Source organism: Eschscholzia californica, unplaced genomic scaffold, assembly GCF_041429995.1.
Source record: "Eschscholzia californica isolate CP2 unplaced genomic scaffold, dmEscCali1.0.p SCAF_3, whole genome shotgun sequence".
Taxonomy (NCBI): domain Eukaryota; kingdom Viridiplantae; phylum Streptophyta; class Magnoliopsida; order Ranunculales; family Papaveraceae; genus Eschscholzia; species Eschscholzia californica.
The window spans coordinates 2,561,233-2,583,206 of NW_028238420.1; the positions used below are offsets into that span (position 1 = coordinate 2,561,233).

General features: G+C 37.9%; 1 protein-coding gene across 1 annotated transcript; it reads right to left on the bottom strand.

The window, feature by feature from the left end:
* Positions 1-12,433: 12,433 nt before the first annotated feature.
* LOC147547649 (wall-associated receptor kinase galacturonan-binding protein) lies at positions 12,434-14,215 on the bottom strand. Its single transcript, XM_086672073.1, has 3 exons — positions 13,235-14,215; positions 12,971-13,018; positions 12,434-12,875 (listed from the first exon to the last, which is right to left on the bottom strand). Exons 1-3 carry the CDS (start codon positions 14,178-14,180, stop codon positions 12,823-12,825), a joined length of 1,047 nt encoding a protein of 348 aa, XP_086528199.1. The 5' UTR covers positions 14,181-14,215; the 3' UTR covers positions 12,434-12,822.
* Positions 14,216-21,974: the final 7,759 nt, after the last annotated feature.

Sequence of the window (21,974 nt, forward strand, 5' to 3'; positions counted from 1 at the left end):
AATAAAGGGAGTTTCGGTTACGCATCAAATAGAGGTTTTGGGCCAAAAAGAGGACCCGCCATGCTTGGCGGTGTGCCCCTATAGAGGCCGGGTAGATGTGAAGGATATATGTCCTTAAAGTCTGAAGGTATATCCCTCGACCAAGATGGCAATGCGTGTGATTTGTCTCATAGGACAATGATGACTTTATTGGAAGATCAATCAAGCCGGTTCAATTAGGAGTCGTAATGCTTAGCTAGAAGCCGCTTACGATTGTTGGATCACTTCAGTTATTCGCGATCATAGACTGGATCCTAAAACGGGTTACACACAAGAATTAGTAAATTGAACAGTGAGAATAGACTGATGGGAATTTGTAAATAGATGGATATGATCCAGTCTAAAAGATAGAAAGAATCGGGATCGAATGAGAAGTCTGAAAAGGTAAAACCCACTTTTAAGGGGCAACCAAGGATTCCCTTAAGGGGAGATCCCTGGCCGGCCAAATTAAAAGGGTGGGCCGGACAGAGCAAGCCCATTAAGGGCTGCTTTGGCCGGCCATACCATGGGGAAACCCTAATTAGGGTTTTCCCCATATTAAAGAGTCCCGGTTAGTTAATACACGAACTTGGGCTTATCTTTTCCGAAGGGACTTTTAGGATTCTTTATTTGAGTAGGACTCTACTAAGGTAATGCCTATATAAAGCCCCATTATGAGTTCAGAAAAGGTGTGAAATTTTCTCAGAAGAAAATCATCTCTCTCACACATCTTAGAGAGAAGAAGATTTTAGAGAAAAAGTTCCCATTCTTTCTATCAAGTCTAGAAGAAGCAGTTCTTCATCTCAACCTTCAAGAAGGTCCTAGCTGACTAAAAAAGAAAGGAGTTCGAGTTATACAATTCGGTGTCTCTGGTAGAGGAGCTCCACTTGAAGCTATTTATCTTCCGAATACTGGTCGAAATTTAGTTCGTAGACAAGCGAATCCAGGTATTCTTCTTTATTCTAGTTCATTGATATGTTCATGTATAGATTCTGGACAACCTAGTGTTAATCATAAGATGATTGAGATTCCTCTACCAACACTAGTAACATGATTAGGTTATGTATTGGATACGTGTAATTCCCAACAAGATGTACCCTATAAGGGCTTGATATGGTCGAAGCTAGAGGAAATTGGAAAATAGAAATAGGTTTCTTTATTTGACTATTTCCTAAATCTTATTCAAAATGGCTTTTTGGGAAACCTAATTAGGGTTTTATCTAACTGAGGGGCTCTATATAACGTCTCTTGAGACTTGAATAAGGTGCGGAAAATTCTAAAGAAGCTTTCTAGCTCTACAACATTAAGTATGAAAGAGGGATAATTCCCAATACTATCTATCTAGTCAAAGAAGAAGTGTTCTTCAATCTAACCACCATTGGAGTTCTAGCTAACAACAAGGTGGGAGATCTAGGTGATTGCTCGGTGTTCCAAGTAGAGGAGCTAAAATAGGAGCTCTTGGTCTTCTAAAAAACGATTGGAAGGTTCGAGGGAAAACTAGTGATTAAGGTAATCTTCAAACTAGTTAACTTAGTTATAAACATTAACTTATGCATGAGATCATGGGGATACTAGTGTTAGACATTATATGTCTGAGATTCCGCTACCAACACTTGTAGACACCATAACCCAACATTCGGTGAACTAACTCCCGTCATAGCATGACGAGATATCTCTGGAGTTTCAGAAATTGGTATTTCAATATTTTGGCGCAGCTCCATTACAACGTCTCAGTCGTCTTCCTCCAAACATGATTCAATACGAAATAAATTTTTACAGCGATGTCCAGGCACAAATTTCCCATTGCAGTTGTAGCATAGTCCTTTACTTCTTCTTTCTAGTTCGGAAGAACATTCATCGAACAGGTAGGGTGGACTGTTTTGGAATTACAACAGTAGTTTGTTGATAACCCGGTAGTGTTTCCTTTGGCCTTGATAAATTCCTGCCATCATAAAGGCGAGCTAGACCAATAGCAGCAGATAAAGTTGTTGGCTTTGCCGCTTGTACATCGGTTCTAATAGAATCTCGAAGTCCACCCACAAAACAACTCACCTGCCTATCTTGTGGTAAATGTTCGACCTTGTAAGTAGCTTTTCAAACTCAGTTTGGTAATCTTTTACAGTACTTTTTTGGTTAAGTTTAATAAGTTCACCAAAGTAATCATGAAATTGACTTGGTCCAAATCGTGCTAGCAATCCTTCCTTAAACTCTTCCCAAGGAATATTATGTCATTCTTGAATAATTGGTACCAACATTGTGCGTCACCTTCAAGATGAAACGATACGAGGGAAACCCAATCAGATTCAGGTGTTTGTTGAAATTGAAAAAACTCCTCTGCACGACAAATCCAACTGATAGATTCATCTCCCTCTTTAAAGCGTGGAAAATCAAGCTTAACCAACCTTGGTACACACGAATTTGTAAAATTCGAACTTGACGATCCTCGATTACAATTATTGAATTCTCTAGTGTTTCTAGCAGTCGAAAGGGAATTTTCTGCAACTTCTTTTGCTGTTGAAATTGTTTGATCCATCCTTTTACATAATCGATGACATCCTCAAATTTCTTATCTATTGTAGTACATAAATTCCATAAGCAAGCTCCAATCTGTCCATTCTTTCCTCCATGCCTAGTTGTTGATAGCACTTTGGTAAGTACCTCTGTTTTCTTCTCTTCCAGAACCTATGGTGATGGAATTTTATATAAGCAAGAACAATTTGAGCCGATAGAGGAGCTCACGACCACAACACACAATAGTGTAAACTGTGGTTAAATTTTTTCTCATTTCCATTTCCAAATGCCAATAAATAGAGATACAATAAAAAGTAGTTCCTCAATATCAGAAAACAAACCAACTAACTCAGAAATAAAAGGAAATAAAGTCTGCAAACAATCTAAGACTAATTCAAATATATAAGTCAGTTATTTTGAAATAACTACCTAAAGACTAGTTCAACTATTGTGACTCAATTAATCTAATTCAGCACCCTAACACTCTTTGATCCGCTAGCTCACTATAATTAGTTGATTAAGTAACCTAAATCACCATACTTGTTGAAATTAAGTGCCTGGATATGGATTGATGTCTAATCTAACTTTCGACTCAGGAAACCATTTTCACGTTGCACCTCCGATCCAAAACTTTAACTCAATCTGTTTACTAATGTTTGTCCCCGTCTAAAGGACTTTTATCCATGTAAATGGGGACATCCTATTTTTTTTAGAGAAAGAGTTACAGACACTGATATTAGGATTTTAGTAAACTACAAATACTAAAATCCTTGAGAAAATTTTGTGATCTTGTTCTTTATTTATGCTACTCGATTTATGGTTTCGAAGTTGAACTCATTTGGTTGTTTCTAACCTTATAACCAAATTCCTATTGACAAAACGAAATCAACAGACTTGATTTTGTTATCTTGGATTATTATTATAGACTTTTCTCATCTTTGTCATTTTTTAACATTAAAATGTGTATTTTTTTTTGATGAGAAATTAAAATGTGTATTCTATCATTAGAAAATGGTTGTTTTGATCAATAAATTATTCATGTCTTCATGATAACTAAAGAGCAAGTAACTTTTCCTATTGAATAAAAGTTGTCAGACTATTATGGGTATTGATACATAAAAATTAAAATAACATGGGAACTGATCAATTAGGCCAATTTATATTTTTTTACTTTTCAAAATACCCTTACACATCAAAATCCTCTCTCTCTTTTAAAAAATTTGGATTTTGCCTTCTTCTTCTTCTTCGACGATGTTTCTCCTTCTCCGATGATGATGTTTTTTCTTTGATTCATCTTCTTTAAATCTTCTCCAAGAATACGGTGGTAGTAGAGTTGAAGAAACTTTTGATCTTTTTAAACCTCGCTTTCTGTTTTACCTAAACCCTAATGTGAAGCGATATGCTCCTCCCAATCAAAAGAGAATCATGTTCATAGAGGTACAAATATGGAGATAGAATTGAAAAAACACACGGTCCTTATGGGAATGATGGAGAGAAGAATCAATTTGCATCTACAAGAAACATACCCATAAGTGATCATGAGTGCTAAGTTTGTGGTCATCCAACTCAAAACCAATTGGCAATGAGTGGAGAGGACCTATACATTATATTCTTGGTTGTTAGATAGCACTTCTCCCATGTGGGACTATTCTCACAATGAAGATGTAGGCAGTATCAACCTTCTAAATGATAGCCTGCATTTAGGGTTAATACCAATTGATGGTTGTTGTTGCAATAGTAGAGTTGCTCAGCTTTTAAATGACCAATGGCAATTGCTACTCACTTGTTCAACAATCGGACACTAGATTTATTTTAACCTAACATCACTAGAATCTCGCTTTAAGATTATTCTTTGATACATTTAAGTATTTCAAACTAGACCATCATTACCCAAATTAAGCTCCTTCAAATGGGGTAATCTTGAGAGAGTGTTTGGAATCTAGGCTATAGGTGTACACTCACGAATAGTAAATGTCAATATTTGTTAGGTAAACTCGTGAAATTTTCGTCAAGAACAAAATCTCGTATACATAGACGTAGGCTTGGGAGGTTAAAAACACAAACATTATCTTTAAAAATAGAATACTAATACACTCTTTGTAACACATGGGAGAACATTATTTATTTATTAGGGAGATTTAGTTATTGACCCCCATTTATTTAGCGATAGTAGGACTACACCCCTAAAACGATTATTGTTTAGGCGTTAACCTCCAATGACACATTTTTCGTCAAATACCTGTTACATAAAAAGTGTGCGACTTCATGCTTCTTCTCAAATGAAATTACCCCCTCTAGATCTGATGGACAACAAATACCTGAGAAGATCAACTACCCAGATCTATTCTACTTGGCAATCTGTCCCATGGAAGCAGTTGAAAGAGAAGAGAACCAACTCATCCGCCATTAAAGCTCTGGAGAAAGGTTCCCAAGATCTCAAAACCAAATCTAATTATAGGCAGGAAGATGCAAGAAACTCATCATATCTCTGGACTAAAAAACCTAGAATCTTCAAAACTTACAAGGTCATTATAGCGTTCGATCATTTTTTACTCGTAGAGAGGTTCAAGAGATGAAATTTCCCAAGTTGAGGAATGAATTGACATAGATTCAAGCTCGGATTGATATAGAAATTGTTGAAAAGCTAGTTAGGGTTCTAACGAAATCATCAGTTTATGAAGATGAAAGGTAAGACTTCTTAATCAATTAGAAAATCGAATTTAACAGGGTTTAGTGGATCGAAACGGAAGGTTTTAGTGAATCGAAACCTTGCTAGATAAGGGTTTAGTGAAGAAATAAGAATGGGTTCGACCCTTACAACCCTAATTTCAATGTCTTCAATTCAAATTCTCTATATTTTAATTAGATCAATTAAAAGCCATCTCGTTGATGAACTTGAATCAAATGGTGAAATCCCCAAAATCATTAGTCTTTTAAGCTCTAAAGATCAATTAAAGTTATGGTAATGGATTGTGTTCTTGAAATTGGGTATTATGTGATGGCGGTCAAAAGTCAGCTGACTTTTGATTTACATTAGCACATGTTTTCTAGTCTAAGTTATGATCATTATCTTGCATTAATCTTTTGACCTTTTGTTTAAGTTCCTAAGCAGTTTAGTTCCTAAGCAGTTTAGGAGTCTTTCCATATTTCTGTGTTAGCATTAAAGGTGAGTTAAGTCGTTTGTCTTTTGAGTTCTACTCTCTCTATATATCTGTAATTCTTAATCGATGGAAGGAAGTTTGTTGGGTTTTATTTTCTGCAAGAATTATCTTGTTTCGAGTGAGTGATTCCTCTACAATCAAGTGTGTGGCATGGTCGCGTGAGACCATCCGCGATTAGCAACGTAGAGTGAGATCCGTTGCCTCTCTTAGTCTCTTTTATTGTCAACTACCTTCCTAATTTGCAGGATACAGCCTGCACCAAATTGGTATCAGAGCTAAAAGGTCCTTTTTTTTTCTGTTTAAGGAGATAGTTGTCGTGTGTTTTTGCTGTTGCAACCTTTCAAAATGCCACCAAGAAGGAGGAGGAATGTTGAACAAGTTGGTCTGCAAGATCAGATCAACGAAATGCGTAATGCTAATCAAGCTTTGCAACAACAAGTGACTGAGTTGCTTCAAAGACTTTCAACCTCGCCCGTGCGAAGTCGAAGAAGTAACTCAAATGCTTCCATGTATTCAAACGTCTTTGCTAATGACACTCTTGGAAGGGACGATGATTCTTCGAGTTTGAATGAAGGTGCAGAAGTACGGGTTGGCCATGGGGGCTTGGAACGCTTGGCTAGGGTTCTTGAAGGTGCGGACAGAACTATCCAAGTAAATGTGCCTGATTTTGAAGGTAAACTCAACCCCGATGGATATTGCGACTGGATTGCCGCACTTGAAGCTTTTTTTGAATGGAAGAACCTCCCTGATGAGCGTAAGGTTCGTCTCGTAGCAACAAAGTAGAGGGGTCATGCTCTTGTTTGGTGGCAACAATACCAGCGGGGTCGGGATACAAGGGGAGTTCCAAGAGTCAACACTTGGGCAGAGATGAAACTCAAGCTTGATGAGAAGTTCCTTCCATTGGACTACTTTCAATCGTTGTACCAAAAATTCCATCAACTTCGTCAACGGAACGACCAAAGTGTTGCTGATTACACTGAAGAGTTTTATAAACTATTGAGTCGCTTAAATCTGAATGAGAGTGACGATCATCTTGTAGCACGATACACAAGCGGACTGAAGAATTCATTGCGTGCAGAGTTGACAATGCATTCCATTCATTCCCTCGAAGAAGCATATCAAATGTCACTGAAGGCGGAGCAAAAGATAAAGTGGGGAGCCTTCAAGAAGGGAGAAAATTCTAAAGTTTCAGCTGAAAAATCTGGATATCGAGACAAAGGGTCACTCGCACAGAACTCACGTATGGGAGAAAGTATGCAAGATAAGGGTAAAGGTATCTCATCGTCCAACTCAAAGTGTTTTAGATGTGGAGAATATGGTCATCGTGCTTATGAATGCCCCACAAAGAAAGCAGAAGTTCACATCGTTGAAGATGAACAAGTAGACAATGATTGTGACCCAATCCATGACAACTCATCAAAAGATGTAGAAGAAGAATATTGTAAACCTGATTATGATGCTGAAAGTCTTGTAATTCGACGCGTAATGACTGTCCAAGAAGATGATCAATGGCTGAAACACAACATCTTTCGGACATATTGCTTATGTTACGGTAAGAAATGCATCCTAATGATCGATTCTGGTAGTGTTGAGAATATGGTATCAAAAACCTTGATTGATAAACTGAAGCTAAGTTGTGAGAGTCACCCAAACCCTTACAAGGTGTCATGGTTCAAAAAAGGGGGAGAAATTATGGTAAATCAGAGGTGTCAAATCAAATTTTCTATTGGCAAGTATGAAGATAAGTTTTATTTCGATGTTTTACCCATGGATGCTTGTCACTTGCTTCTTGGAAGACCATGGCAGTTTGAGAAGCATGTTCATCATGATGGGAGAAAGAATACTTACTCTCTAATAACGGCCGGCACAAAGTATGTTTTAGCTCCTGCAAAAGATGTTCCCAGAAGTGTTCCAAGTGGACAGCTTGTTAATTTACTGTCCTACAAGGGTTTTGAACAAGTTTGCAAAGAAGAAGAAGTAACTTATGCATTAGTAGCGATGGGAGATCAGAAAGACCATGCAGTCGCTGTCCCTAATGAAGTCTCTGCGTTGTTGTACAGATTTGGTGGTCTAGCTCCCGAAGAACTTCCGTTCGGCTTACCCCCACTTCGTAACATCCAACACCAAATTGACTTTGTTCCAGGTGCTATTCTCCCAAACTTACCACATTATCGAATGTCTCCTATGGAACATGCTGAATTAAAGAGACAGGTGGATGAGTTACTCCATAAGGGACTTATTAAAGAGTCCTTAAGCCCTTGCGCAGTCCCAGCTCTTTTAACTCCAAAGAAAGATGGGACTTGGAGAATGTGCATTGATAGTAGGGCTATAAACAAGATTACTATTAAGTATAGGTTTCCTATACCTAGGTTGGATGATTTGTTTGACATGCTATGTGGAGCAAAGATTTTCTCCAAAATTGACCTTCGTAGTGGGTATCAACAGATTCGACTAAAACTGGGTGACGAATGAAAGACGGCTTTCAAAACCAAGGATGGGTTGTTTGAATGGCTTGTTATGCCATTTGGGCTTTTAAATGAGCCTAGCACATTCATGAGGCTTATGACTCAAGTCTTGAAAAACTTTATGGGCAAATTTGTTGTTGTGTATTTTGATGACATCTTGGTGTACAGCCAAGACAAAACCCAACACCTCGAACACTTGGAAAAAGTATTTGGGGTTTTGTATGACAACAAGTTATTTATTAACCTTAAGAAGTGTTGTTTTCTGGTTGATAAAGTTGTCTTCTTGGGGTATGTAATCACTGCTGGAGGATTGCAAATGCATGAAGACAAAGTCAGGGCAATTCTTGATTGGCCTACACCTAAAAGCTTTAAGGAAGTCCGGAGTTTCCATGGGCTAGCGTCATTTTATCGACGATTTATTAAACACTTCAGCTCCATTACTGCTCCATTGTTGGATGTTATTAAACAAAAAGATTTCCGATGGACTAAAGATGCGGAGGAAAGTTTTGAACTCTTAAAGACTAGACTTGTTGAAGCCCCGGTATTAACTTTGCCTGATTTTTCTAAGACATTTCAAGTTGAGTGTGATGCATCAAAGGTGGGAATAGGTGCTGTCCTTATGCAAGAAGGAAGGCCAATTGCCTATTTCAGCGAGAAGCTAAATGAAGCAAAGGTTACATACTCAACTTATGACAAAGAACTTTATGTAGTTGTCCAAGCTTTGCGACATTGGGAAGATTATCTTATAGGCGTGGAGTTTGTTTTATTTTCCGACCATGAAGCGTTAAGATTCCTAAAAGCTCAAAAGAAGCTGAACTCGTTGCTTATATGGAGAAGTTCACCTTTGTTTTGAAGCACAAATCTGATACTTCTAACAAAGTTGCTGATGCTTTAAGTAGGAGATTCTCTTTGTTAACCACTCTTTCATATAACATTGTTGGTTTTGATCTTTTGCCTGAAAGTTATAGCAGTGATCCCTTCTTTTCAAAGATAATCCGAGGGCTGGAGGATGGGGAACCTAGCAATTTTATGATTATGAATGGTTTTCTCTTCAAGGGCAACCAATTATGTTTACCAGAGGGGTCGTTGAGGTTGTTTGTTATTAGAGAACTGCATAGTGGAGGACTAAGTGGCCACTTTGGCAGGGACAAAACAGAAACACTCGTGAAAGAAAGATATTTCTGGCCATGTTTAAAGCGTGATGTTGCTCGTTTTGTTCAAAGATGTTACGTTTGTCAAAGGGCCAAGGGAGCTGTCCAAAACATAGGTTTGTACCAACCTTTACCTACTCCTAATTATCCTTGGGAAGATATTTCTATGGATTTTGTTTTAGGACTGCCGAAGACAAAACAAGGGTATGATTGTATCTTTGTGGTTGTTGATCGGTTCTCCAAAATGGCTCATTTTTTACCATGCAAAAATTCAATTGATGCCTCACATGTTGCTGCCCTGTTCTTTAAAGAAATTGTTCGTTTACATGGTATCCCAAGGACTATTACATCTGATCGTGATGTTAGATTCATGAGTCACTTTTGGAAAACACTCTGGAAGCTTTTGGGAACTCGTCTACAATTTTCTAGTGCCTATCATCCACAAACGGATGGTCAAACAGAAGTGGTTAATAGGTCGCTTGGGAATTTACTTAGAAGTTTGGTTGGCGATCATCCAAAAAAGTGGGACGTCATTATCCCTCAAGCAGAGTTTGCGTATAACAGCTCATTCAATCGATCAACAAAGAAAGCACCATTTGAGATTATTTATGGAAGAAAACCCCACCCAGTGCTAGATCTTTTGCCCTTAAACGAGCATGCACGAATTAGCATGAAAGCTGAGGAGTTTGCTATTCACATCAAGAACCTTCATGAACATGTTCGTAAAAATCTCAAACAATCTTCTCAACTTTACAAATCAAAGGCGGATGTTCGTAGAAGAGTTCAAGAGTTCAATGAAGGAGATTCGGTAATGGTTTATCTCCGAAAAGAAAGATTCCCAACTGCTACTTACAACAAACTCAAACCAAAGAAATTTGGTCCTTGTCGAGTACTAAAGAAATTAGGTCCAAATGCTTACCGTTTGGAACTGCCCAATGGTTTATCAATCAGCCCTGTATTTAATGTAAGTGATTTATATCCTTATTATGGTGATGAGGAAGATACACAAGGAAAAGTTGGGGACTTTTCTGAAATTACATCAAACACTCCTAAGGTAGTGATCGATATTTTGGATGTGCGTTCGATTACTACTCGTAAAGGAACATACACTCAATACCTTGTCCATTGGGACGGAAAGACGGAATTAGAAGATGTGTGGATTTCAGAGCAAGAATTGAAGAAAATTGATGAGGCAATTTGGAAAGAAGTGACTTCTAACTCGAGGACGAGTTTTTCTCAAGCAGGGGAGAATGATGGCGGTCAAAAGTCAGCTGACTTTTGATTTACATTAGCACATGTTTTCTAGTCTAAGTTATGATCATTATCTTGCATTAATCTTTTGACCTTTTGTTTAAGTTCCTAAGCAGTTTAGTTCCTAAGCAGTTTAGGAGTCTTTCCATATTTCTGTGTTAGCATTAAAGGTGAGTTAAGTCGTTTGTCTTTTGACTTCTACTCTCTCTATATATCTGTAATTCTTAATCGATGGAAGGAAGTCTGTTGGGTTTTATTTTCTGCAAGAATTATCTTGTTTCGAGTGAGTGATTCCTCTACAATCAAGTGTGTGGCTTGGTCGCGTGAGAGCATCCGCGATTAGCAACGTAGAGTGAGATCCGTTGCCTCTCTTAGTCTCTTTTATTGTCAACTACCTTCCTAATTGCAGGATACAACCTGCACCATTATGGAAGAAAAGAGGCAACGGAAGCTGTTGTGACAATTGGGGTTTAATGTGATCAATACCATCAATCAAGCAGAAGCAATAGGAAATAAAGAGCAATCAAGAACAGAACACAAAGATTTATGTGGTTCGGTTGGTGAGACCTACTCCACGACGACAACGGCGCGATGATTTCCACTATGATAAGCAAACAAGTTACACAAGAGATTTCGTGAGATTGTGCTGCTGATAATCTCCTTAGGGTTTTAGTTTATATAGCCACTAAAACCCTAATCTCACCACCTCACCGACTTTCTCTCTAAATCTGAATTACACAGGGATACCTAACACTAAAAACCGACATAAGAACTGCTCCGCATTCCAGCTCTGCCTCACAGTCATGCTTCGCATACCAGCCCTGTCTCAGTAATCAGTTCGGCTAACGGGTCCAAAATTCGACGTCGAGACCCTCGGTCTCGGCAGACAATTACTATTGTCTTGTAAGCGGGTTGGCGGGTCGTAAACCAGGTTCGATATCAACCCATGTTCAAGACATTTTCAATAGAAGCTATGTTAGAAGAGGGTTTAGTGAAGAAATTAGTGGTCGTTCAGAGATCACAATTGGGTGGGTACTTAGGTTATATGGGTAGATTAAAAGGTGAAGAAAGAAAAAAACATTGGAGTTTGTGTTAAAGAGGTAGAGATTGAAACTAGAGATAAGAATATAGAGAGAAAATTCTTTAAGAATTATCCATTTGCATGCTATGTAACTCTAAGGTCTTGGATACAATTAGGGTTTGAGACAAAGAGAGAAGAGTGCATTTAAAATTGAAATTTTGATTATTTAGAGGGGGTAATTTCGTCCGAGAAGAAGCAAAGTGAGTCGCACACTTCTTATATAAAAAGCATTCGACGGAAAATATGTCATTGGGGGTTAACCCCTAAACGATAATATCGCTGAATAAATGGAGGTCAATGACTAAATCTCCCTAAATATTACAAAACTTAAAAACATTATTTATATCTGACATTTGTAGACCCCTTCGGCAAAAGCATTATTCAGTTTGATAAAACCGTATTACGACAGTAAAACTATTGATTTAGCTCCAAGTCTCTGATCAATGAAAAACTGCATCTTCTCTTAAGTTTACTCCAAAATCTCAATAGGAAGAAATTCAATAACATGAAAAACCCATTCTACAAATAACTAATTTTATTTGACATCCCTAACAGAAAGATGTTCAATGACAAGAATCTTATAAAGACTTAGTATTTTAATAATGAAAAGCGAAAATCAAGTTGAAAAGGAATATGATTCCAGCTTGATTATAGTTTGCCCAAACAATATATATATAAAGGATAGGTGGGCATGCAAAATTTGTCATATTGTTAGTTCCATCACTCCCAAGGCGTTTTCATATTTGCATGAATAAATCATGGATCAACCTGTTCAAACTATGAAACATGCACCAATTTTTATGTACAATTTGTTCCCTAGAATGATCAATTTGTGTGCTTCAAAATTATAATTTCATTTTACATATATGATATATGTATTAGTCATAAAAAACATATTACTCAAACAATTATCTTCCAAATTACCGTAAACCTTACATGACTACCAAAACATATCCCCCCAACAAGAATATAAACAACAAAACTATTGCACATGCAATGAAACAAACTTACTTCATAGAGTACCACTCGATGGATCATTGTTTAATTTTGAAATAGTCTAAAGATTCAAATGCAGGCCAATATAAGTTTCTACAAGTCTTCTCTGCATATCGAAAACACAAAATCGAAGCTTTGTTGCTTTATAGTAAGAAGGCAAAGGGCAAGATACTACCCACATCTCTGTTTCAGATTCTAAAGTTTGGAAGAAGTGATATCATAATATACAAAGTAAAAGATCCTGCAATAATAGACAATAGACAATTGAATTAGGATATAAATTTTACGAACATTTTTATAATTTTATTTCAAGAATTTCGTACACTAAAGAATTACCTGCTAGAAAATGAAGAGCCGGTGACATTCTTCCGCTCACCGAAATTGCTACAAATATAAATTTTTAATTAGTTCTAGTTGATATGTTGTGTATATTTATAACTTTACTTGTAGGTTAACTTAAAGTTTGATATGATAATAGAATGTAAAACTATCAACGCGGTCGCTATTTTCAAATTGACTAATGTCTGATTCAAACAAACGACTGATTGGACTTGATTTTAGATCGGTTTATGACCAAACTGAAAAATATAAAAGGATTACCTTTGTCGCAATCAGACGTAGAATTAAACCCTGGGCACAAACACAAATCTTTAACAGCAAGAGCATCAAATCCACACGTGCCACCAGTAGCTTCACACGCTTTACAAAACTCAAAATCATCAGGAACAGAATAACTCACACGTATACCATAAGTCCATTCATGAGGTCCAGACACTTTCAATGGTGCGACACTGTAGGCACTACTATAACCCTGGCACTCCAGCTTAGTTAGATTTATTGATTTAATTGCTTCAAATGAAACTGAACAACACTCTGGTGGACTTGCACCATACACTTTATTTCTCACATTTTTATAAGAACCTGATGAACTCCAAGCTGGACACCCTTGATACTCTTCACAACCCATGCTAGATACGTTCCGACACGGCAAATTCTTCTCAGGAAACCCTTGAAAAAGTGGGGAATTAGAATTACATCCTAAAAGCATGAATACATTGTCTGGTGTTGGATTGAAGTATGGTTTCCGCCACGGTTCTAAGACAAAACCGTTGCCTTTTCCGTCACGTAAAATCGATGTACATGTTGACATTGCCGGATCGTGAAGTGTTAGGGTTTTGTAAGCGTAATCGATGTCAAGAACACGATAAGAACCAGAAGTTATGTGGAACATCAAAACGTCGTTTACGCAAAAGAGTAAATCTCGGTATCCAGAATGACCGCAACCCGAACGAGTAGAGAATGGGTAGTCTAGTGTTAAGTTCCCACAATAAGATATGCAAGAAGTGTTGTTGTTGATGTTGTTGGGAGAATTTGAAGAAACTAGAGAAAGTAATGAAATAGATAGAGAAAGTAGTAGAAGAAGAAGTGACATTGTTGGAGTTGGGGAAGTAGTGAAGTGATCAAGATTCAAGAAACCATGAATAATGTAGAGGAAATGGTGCTTAGTAAACCTATGGAAAGGAGATGGATGGAATAAAGAAGGCATTTTGTGTGGGAAATATTCTTTGCTTGAATGGTGAGAGAAATGCTTTTTTGTTTTTTTGATTTTGCTTTTGATGAGTAGTGGGCTACTTTATTCACATGTTGTGTTAGACTAATAAAATTTTAGGTCTAGTTATTTTGTTTATGAAATCTTGCTTTCACTATTTTTTGTTTTTGTTGCAAATTGCTTTCAAATTTCCTATATATTTTATTGCCCTTTTTTACGTGCACTATATTTTGTATTGTACGAATTCGATAGTTTTTTTACTGCGTATATGGTTACTGCTAAATAAAGAATATCAACCGAACAACAGTTACACAATTAGAAATGACTAGTAAAGTTTTTCTTTTTCTATTTTGAAAAATGACCTAGAGTAAGAGGTAAAAACACTTCAATACATCCTTGATTGTAATACCAAATGAAACAGTTCCGTGAAGGGTATTTGAAGAACTTCTTAACAAGGTTTAAGAGGGTAACGATAGGGAGCTCATGAATTGAATTTGAACCACATAATTGACATTGTAAGAGATATCATGGCTAAAGAGAAGTTACATACATAAAGTCTAATAAACATTCTTAAGAAGAGCAATAGAGCATGGAACTCTCGTTGCATTGCCAAACAACAGTTTGGATTCCTAGCTAGAGGCTTCAACATAGTCCTTAGATTCAGGTATCTGATTCAAAAGCAAAAAAACAAAAGAGGCAGATATTGTTAATATGAATTGAGTGTATATGTATTTAGGTTTGTTATTGAGGTTATACTTGTAATTGAGTCTTCTTTTGGTTCATTATAAATACAATGCAATCCCTACATTGTAGGGTATCTTGACTCAACTATTCTCATGGTATCAAGAGCCACCAACCTTTAAAAGTTTTTCTTGGTTTTCAGTGCCTTCTTCTTCTTCCTCCTTCTCCTACTGTCTTCTCTTCCTTTGTCTCTCAATCATGGCCGATGTTCCTGTTCAAGCAACCTCTCCACCTACTTTCTCTTCTCCCTCCCTTTCTTCTTCTTCTTCCTTGTCAACTTTTCCCTCCCTCACCAACATCTCTCATCTTGTTTCCATTAGGCTTGATAACACCAACTACCTTCTTTGGAGGAGTCAACTTCTACCTATTCTTCACTCCCAAGACCTGTTTAAGTTTGTCAATGGCACATTTCCCCCACCACCTGAAACCTTACCTTCTCCTCAGTCCTCTACTCCTCTTCCTAACCCAGACTTTGTTTATTGGTATCGTGTGGACCAAATGTTGTTGTCTTGGCTGAATGCCACTCTTACAGAACCAGTTCTCTCTCAGGTTCTTGGTCTTACTTCCTCTAGAGCTGTGTGCGAAGCTCTTGAAAGGTCCTTCTCCTCTCTTAACTCAGCTAGGCTGATGAATCTCAAACTTCAACTTCAAACAACAAAGAAAGGAAACCTCTTTGTCTCTGATTATCTCCTTCGAATCAAAACCATCTCTGATTCCCTAGCTGCTATTGGTCACCCTGTTTCGAATGATGAACTTGTGCTTCTTGTTCTTGCTGGTCTAGGACCAGACTTTGAAGGCCTGATTACTTCTATCACAACTCGTACCATTCCACCCTCTTACTCTGAGCTCAACTCTCTCCTTCTCACTCATGAATGTCGCCTTCAAATGCTTAGCACCACCACTCCACCACCCACCGCTCTTTACTCTTTTGTTCAACCCTCTGTTCGTTCTTATAATCCTTCTTACTCTCGTAACAATCGTAGCAGAGGCTCAAATAGGTATGGGGGTTGTGGTAGACATTCTAACAGAGGTGGTTACTCTTGCACCTCTGTTCTTGGTCCTCCTCCAGATCGATTTCCTTTGATCTGCCAGTATTGTGGTCGTGCTGGTCACTCTGCTCGCCAATGCTACAATCTTCTTCGTCCTCAAGATCTCAATCAATCCTTTGCTGCACTTGGAATCGACTCCATCAATGCTGATCCTCACTGGTATGTGGATTCAGATGCCACCTCTCACATTGTTGCGGATACTGTTTCATTGATTTCTCGTTCAGACCCTGCTCCTCCAGAGAGTATTATGGTGGGAAATGGACAGTCAGCCTCTGTTAGTGGAGTTGGTAACATTCTTCTTCCTTTTACTAATGTTGTTCTTAAAAATACTCTGTTTGTCCCAACATTTAAGAAAAATCTCATTTCCATCTCTCGTCTCCTTCATGATCTAAACTGTCTTGTTGTGTTTCATAAACATGGTTTCTTTGTTCAGGATCTTCTCACAAAGAAGATACTTCTCGCCGGCACGATTAGTGATGGCCTTTTTCGCCTCTCTCATACTTCAGCTTCAAAGTCTCCTCAGTCCTTCTTTGCTCAATCCCTATCTCCTGGCTCAAAAGCTTCTCCAGAGATTTGGCATCGTCGTTTAGCTCATGTTAATCTTCAAAGTTTCAAGAATCTAGTTAATCAAAATCTTTTACCATTAAGTAGTACTGTAATCAATGATTTTAAATGTGTTGACTGTATTTCAGGGAAACATCATCGTTTTCCCTTTTATCCTGTAACCCATTTATCTTCTAATCCTAATGAACTTATCCATTCTGATCTATGGGGGCCTTCACCTGAGCTTTCTAACAGTGGTTTTCGATTTGTTCTTCTTTTTGTTGATGATTATACTCGTTATACCTGGTTATACTTTCTACATCACAAATCAGAGGTTTCAAATGTTTTTAAACAGTTCAAAATCATGGTGGAAAAACAATTCTCCCACCCCATAAAAATTCTCCAATCCGATGGTGGTGGGGAATACATAAACAATGATTTGTCCAATTTCCTCACTCAACATGGAATTATTCATCGTCGAACTTGTCCTCACACCCCTCAACAGAATGGGGTGGCAGAGAGAAAGATTCGTCATCTTGTTGAGACTGGAATTTGTCTTCTACATCAAGCCTCTGTTCCTCTCAAATTCTGGCCTGATGCCTTTCAGACAGCCATTTTTACAAACAATCGATTACCGTCTTCTGTTCTTAATGGTATGTCACCCTTCCAAAAGCTATTTAATTCAAAACCAGACTACACATTCCTTCGTTCTTTTGGCTGTCGTTGTTACCCTCTGCTTTCTCCATATAGGCCGAATAAACTTGATTCTAAGTCTAAGCCATGTATTTTCCTTGGTTACAGTACTCAACACAAGGGGTATCGCTGTTTAGATGAGAAATCATCTCGAGTGTACATCTCACGCAATGTAATTTTCGATGAGCTCTGTTTCCCTTTTGCCTCTTCTTCTTCCCCAAATTCAAATTTGATAAACCCTAATTCTACTCCTATTTCCCTCTCTTGGTCAATTCCCTCTTCTCCTTTTAATCCGCCCGTCCGTTCCTTTTCATCTCTACCGTTGGATCCTTCTGGACCACGCGTTCCTCATTTTAATCGGACCGTTCGTCCCATTACATCTCAATCATTCATTACTTCCGGACCACGTGTCCCTCCTCCTTTATCCCATTCAGCTGTGGTCCCACCAACCTGCCAACGACCAGTTGTGATTCCACGCGACCCACCTCTTTCTCATTCTCCTGCTGACTCATTTATTTCGTCTGATCCAGTGGTCCCTCATCTGGACCATCGTCCTCTCTTGTCTCCCACCACTTCATCTGTTCATCCTTCTGTCTCTCATCTCTCAGCGGAAACAGAGGTTGTTCCCTCTGTTCAACTTGACCAACCACCACCTCCATTACCATCGTCTTCCACTCCCTACCCTTCTAAACATCCAATGATTACTCGGAGCAGAGATGGCACTCGAAAACCAAAAATACTAATCACCACTACCTCTGATTCTGTTGATAAAGATAACACTTTATTTGAACCTTCTTCCTTCACTCAGGCCATTAAGCATTCTCACTGGCAACTGGCCATGAATGAAGAAATCACAGCACTACAGAAAAACAACACATGGGTCCTTGTTTCAAGAGATCCCTCTATGAACTTAGTCGACTGTAAATGGATCTAGAAAGTAAAACAGAGAGCTGATGGTTCGATACAACGTTACAAGGCTAGATTAGTGGCTCGAGGATTTACTCAACAACATGGTGTCGATTATGAGGAAACGTACAGTCCAGTTGTTCGACCTGCTACCATTCGAGTTGTTCTCTCATTGGCAATCTCAGGTAATTGGTCTATTCGTCAATTAGACGTAAAGAATGCTTTCCTCAATGGTGAGTTAAATGAATTGGTGTTCATGAATCAACCACAGGGGTTTGTGGACCCTCAATTCCAAAATTATGTCTGCAAATTGAATAAAGCCCTCTATGGTCTTAAACAAGCCCCTCGTGTTTGGCATCATAGATTCAGTTCCTTCTTGTTAAAATTAGGGTTTAAACACTCTATCTCAGACCCTTCATTAATGTTTTATTTTCAATCCTCCAATGCTCTCATTATATTGCTCTTATATGTTGATGACATTATTGTCACTGGTTCTTCTTCTTCTACCTTAAACTCTGTCATTCAACAACTTAAAAATGTGTTTGAAATGACGGATATGGGTGATCTCAATTTCCTCCTTGGTATGGAAGCTCTCAGAACTTCAGACTCTTTACTTCTTACACAAAAGAAGTATACTAATGATCTTCTTCAAAGGTTTGGTCTACTGAACTCCAAACCTGCTGCCACTCCAGTTACAACAGGGTCCAAGTTATCTAAGCATGATGGAGATCCATTACCCAATCCCCAAATTTTCAGAAGCTTGGTGGGAGCACTCCAATATCTTACTCTTACCCGACCAGACATTGCTTAGGTTGTTAATCAAGTCTCTAAATTCATGAAATCACCAACAACAACTCACTTTACAGCTGCCACGAGAATTTTGAGATATTTGAAGGGTTCCATTAATGAAGGTTTGTGCTTTAGAAGAGCTTTAGAGTCTCCCATTATTGGTTTTTCAGATGCAGACTGGGCTGGTTCTCCAGATGACAGAAGATCGACCTCTGGTTCTTGTGTCTTCCTTGGTCCTAACTTGATTCTTTGGACATCCAAGACTCAACCCACAGTAGCTCGTTCATCCACTGAAGCAGAGTATAGAGCCGTCTCTCACACAAGTGCTGATCTCATCTGGCTACAAAACTTTTTGGCTGAGCTAGGAGTTCCTGTTCCATCCCCTCCAGTGGTGTTTTGTGACAACATTAGCACCACCTATCTTGCTGTTAATCCAATACTTCATTCTAGAACTAGACATGCTGCCATTGACTTCCACTTTGTGAGAGAAAGAGTCAGCCAAGATAAATTACAAGTGAAGTATACACCAAGTAGCTCTCAGCTTGCTGACATCTTCACAAAAGGTCTCTCCACCTCTCGGTTCAATGAATTGAAGTTCAAGCTCTCTCTCACTACTGGACGTTCGGCTTGAGGGGGGTGTTAATATGAATTGAGTGTATATGTATTTAGGTTTGTTATTGAGGTTATACTTGTAACTGAGTCTTCTTTTGGTTCATTATAAATACAACGCAATCCCTACATTGTAGGGTATCTTGACTCAACTATTCTCAGATATCACCTCGAAGAGTTTATGGTACTGTTGAAAGTTTCTTGAATACGGTTTGATATCTAATCTGGTTTACGATCAGCGAAACTGCTTTCAAACACAAATTTTTGGGCCAGAATTGATTTTCTTGTTTGCTAAGCAAGGCTAATCTTTGTTGCCCACAAGGTAGAACTTACTCAGCAGTGTTGATCAAAAAGGCAGTGAGGTGGTGGGACTAGGGTTTTAGTGAGTTATATAATTGAAATCTTCGAGATATGTTTGTAATTTGTTCTTCATTCATAGTAATAATCGTGCCATTGTTCGTCGTGCAGTAGGTATAACGAAACCGAACCGCAAAAACTCTTGATATTGTGTGATTGTTTACTTTCTTTACTACTTTTCTTGGTTGCTTGTTCTTTGTCACAACAAATACCATGATAGTTTTAGTGAGCGAATTAAAATCCAATCTATTTTAACAGAGATCCGGAACTGATCTTATAGGTAGCTAACTAGCTGAAGAAAGAAAGCTCAAAAGAGTTAAGCAACAATTTCCCTTAGGGGTCCGTTTGTTACGTGGGAAAAGGTTAGATGTGAAAATGATTTTCACTTGGGAATTAAGTTTGAAGTTTTGAGTGTTTGTTAGAGATGTAAGAAAATGACAGGTGCCTTTCAAAAGTCATTTGTTTTACTCACCAATTGAGAGGTATCCTAAAAAATTTCTTCATCATCTTCTTCCAAACACTGTAATGTCTCCCTCTTCATGATCATCCTATGTCTTTAATCTAAAATCTATTTCTGGTACATCACACCACAACAAAAAAAAAAAAAAAAAAGAACATAAATACCAATATTAGAGCATGTCCAACCTCCGCCGGCTAAGGTTAAAATTTCAAATTTTTGGTCTCAGTCGAGGAGGTCCAGTTTGTGTTGGTTGCAGGCTGAGCCCTAAGCAACCACTTCAGTCGACCCTAACATTAGGGTCGATTGAAGTCCCCAACATGACCGTTGGAGACATCTCAACGGTCATGTTGGGGATTACACCCAGTCGTTGGAACCAGATCTGGTTGTTGGATCACATCCAACGGTCCAATTTTTTTCTTTTGTTTGTAAAAATATGCTAGTCTTAAATCTATTTAGTTTTTGTTTTTTTAAATCTAATAAGTTTTTCGAGTTTGATTTTTTAAAATCTAATTATTTTTTGGTTTTTTTTAAATTATTTCGGAAATAGTTCAAACATTTTCGTACACCCACAAAAAATCCAGCACGCGTTTCTCACATGCATAAATTTTCGGCCTCAAGAGAGGTTAGGGTTGGAGTTGAATTTTTTAGGCTGAGCTGAGACTGAAAATTTTGAGTAAAAAAGTGGTTTTTGTTCGGCCTAAGACGGGCTGGGGTTGGAGTTGCTCTTAGTAAATTAGAGATCGACAAAAAAAGAAGAAGTATTTCACAAAATCCATTTTAATATTTGAGTTTGCTGATATTAGTAAATTAGAGAAGCTCTTGTAAACTTCAAGCATAATCTGAAAGATCCTTCAAATGAACTCTCGTTTGGGTTGGTAAAGATTGTTGTAAATGGGACAGACTAACATACAAAATTTTTTGCGGAAAAATTGTGTTTTAGAGAGGGAACGACTGAAGAAAATTTGGCATTTTGCAGATGTCGAGGGTTGGAAGAAAATTACAGTTTTGTGTTATTGTGACTGTTTTTTAGTGCCATTTCTAGTTTCTCTCCATTCAAGGTAATCTTCGATCAGATGTGATGAGGCACGTAACTTATAAAGTTTTATTGTTTCATACTGGAGCGTTATCCTTTTCGAGCATTGAACACCAAACTAGTTCAATTAGCTTTGTTTCCTACATCCTTATATCTTGAGCCTGCCAAATTTGAACTGATTGGTTCATGGAACATGCAGTAAGGATTTTCAAAGGCACGAAGGAGGACGAGTTTAGAAAGAGAAGAGATATCGCGCTTTTTCGTTGCAGGAGGTCAGAAATGTTTTTTACCATCTTTTGAGTGGGAAAATTTATGATGCTATTTTCCTATCTCTTTTCTCACGGGAAAGTGACTTTAACACTTTTTTAAACGTAAATCGTTTTCTTAAGAAAACCGGTTTTTCAACCCTATTTATTCTTAACTAACGGTACATAAATGTGAATATATTTTGACTTTTCTTACACCACACCACATAAATTACAAACTTCTTTTTTAAAACATCACTTACAAATACTTAAATCGTCCAAAAAGTACACCTCTGAGAACAATATTTAGTCCAAAAAATACAACCCCAAACAAGGGGGTTTTAGAATTAAAAAATCATTTTCTTC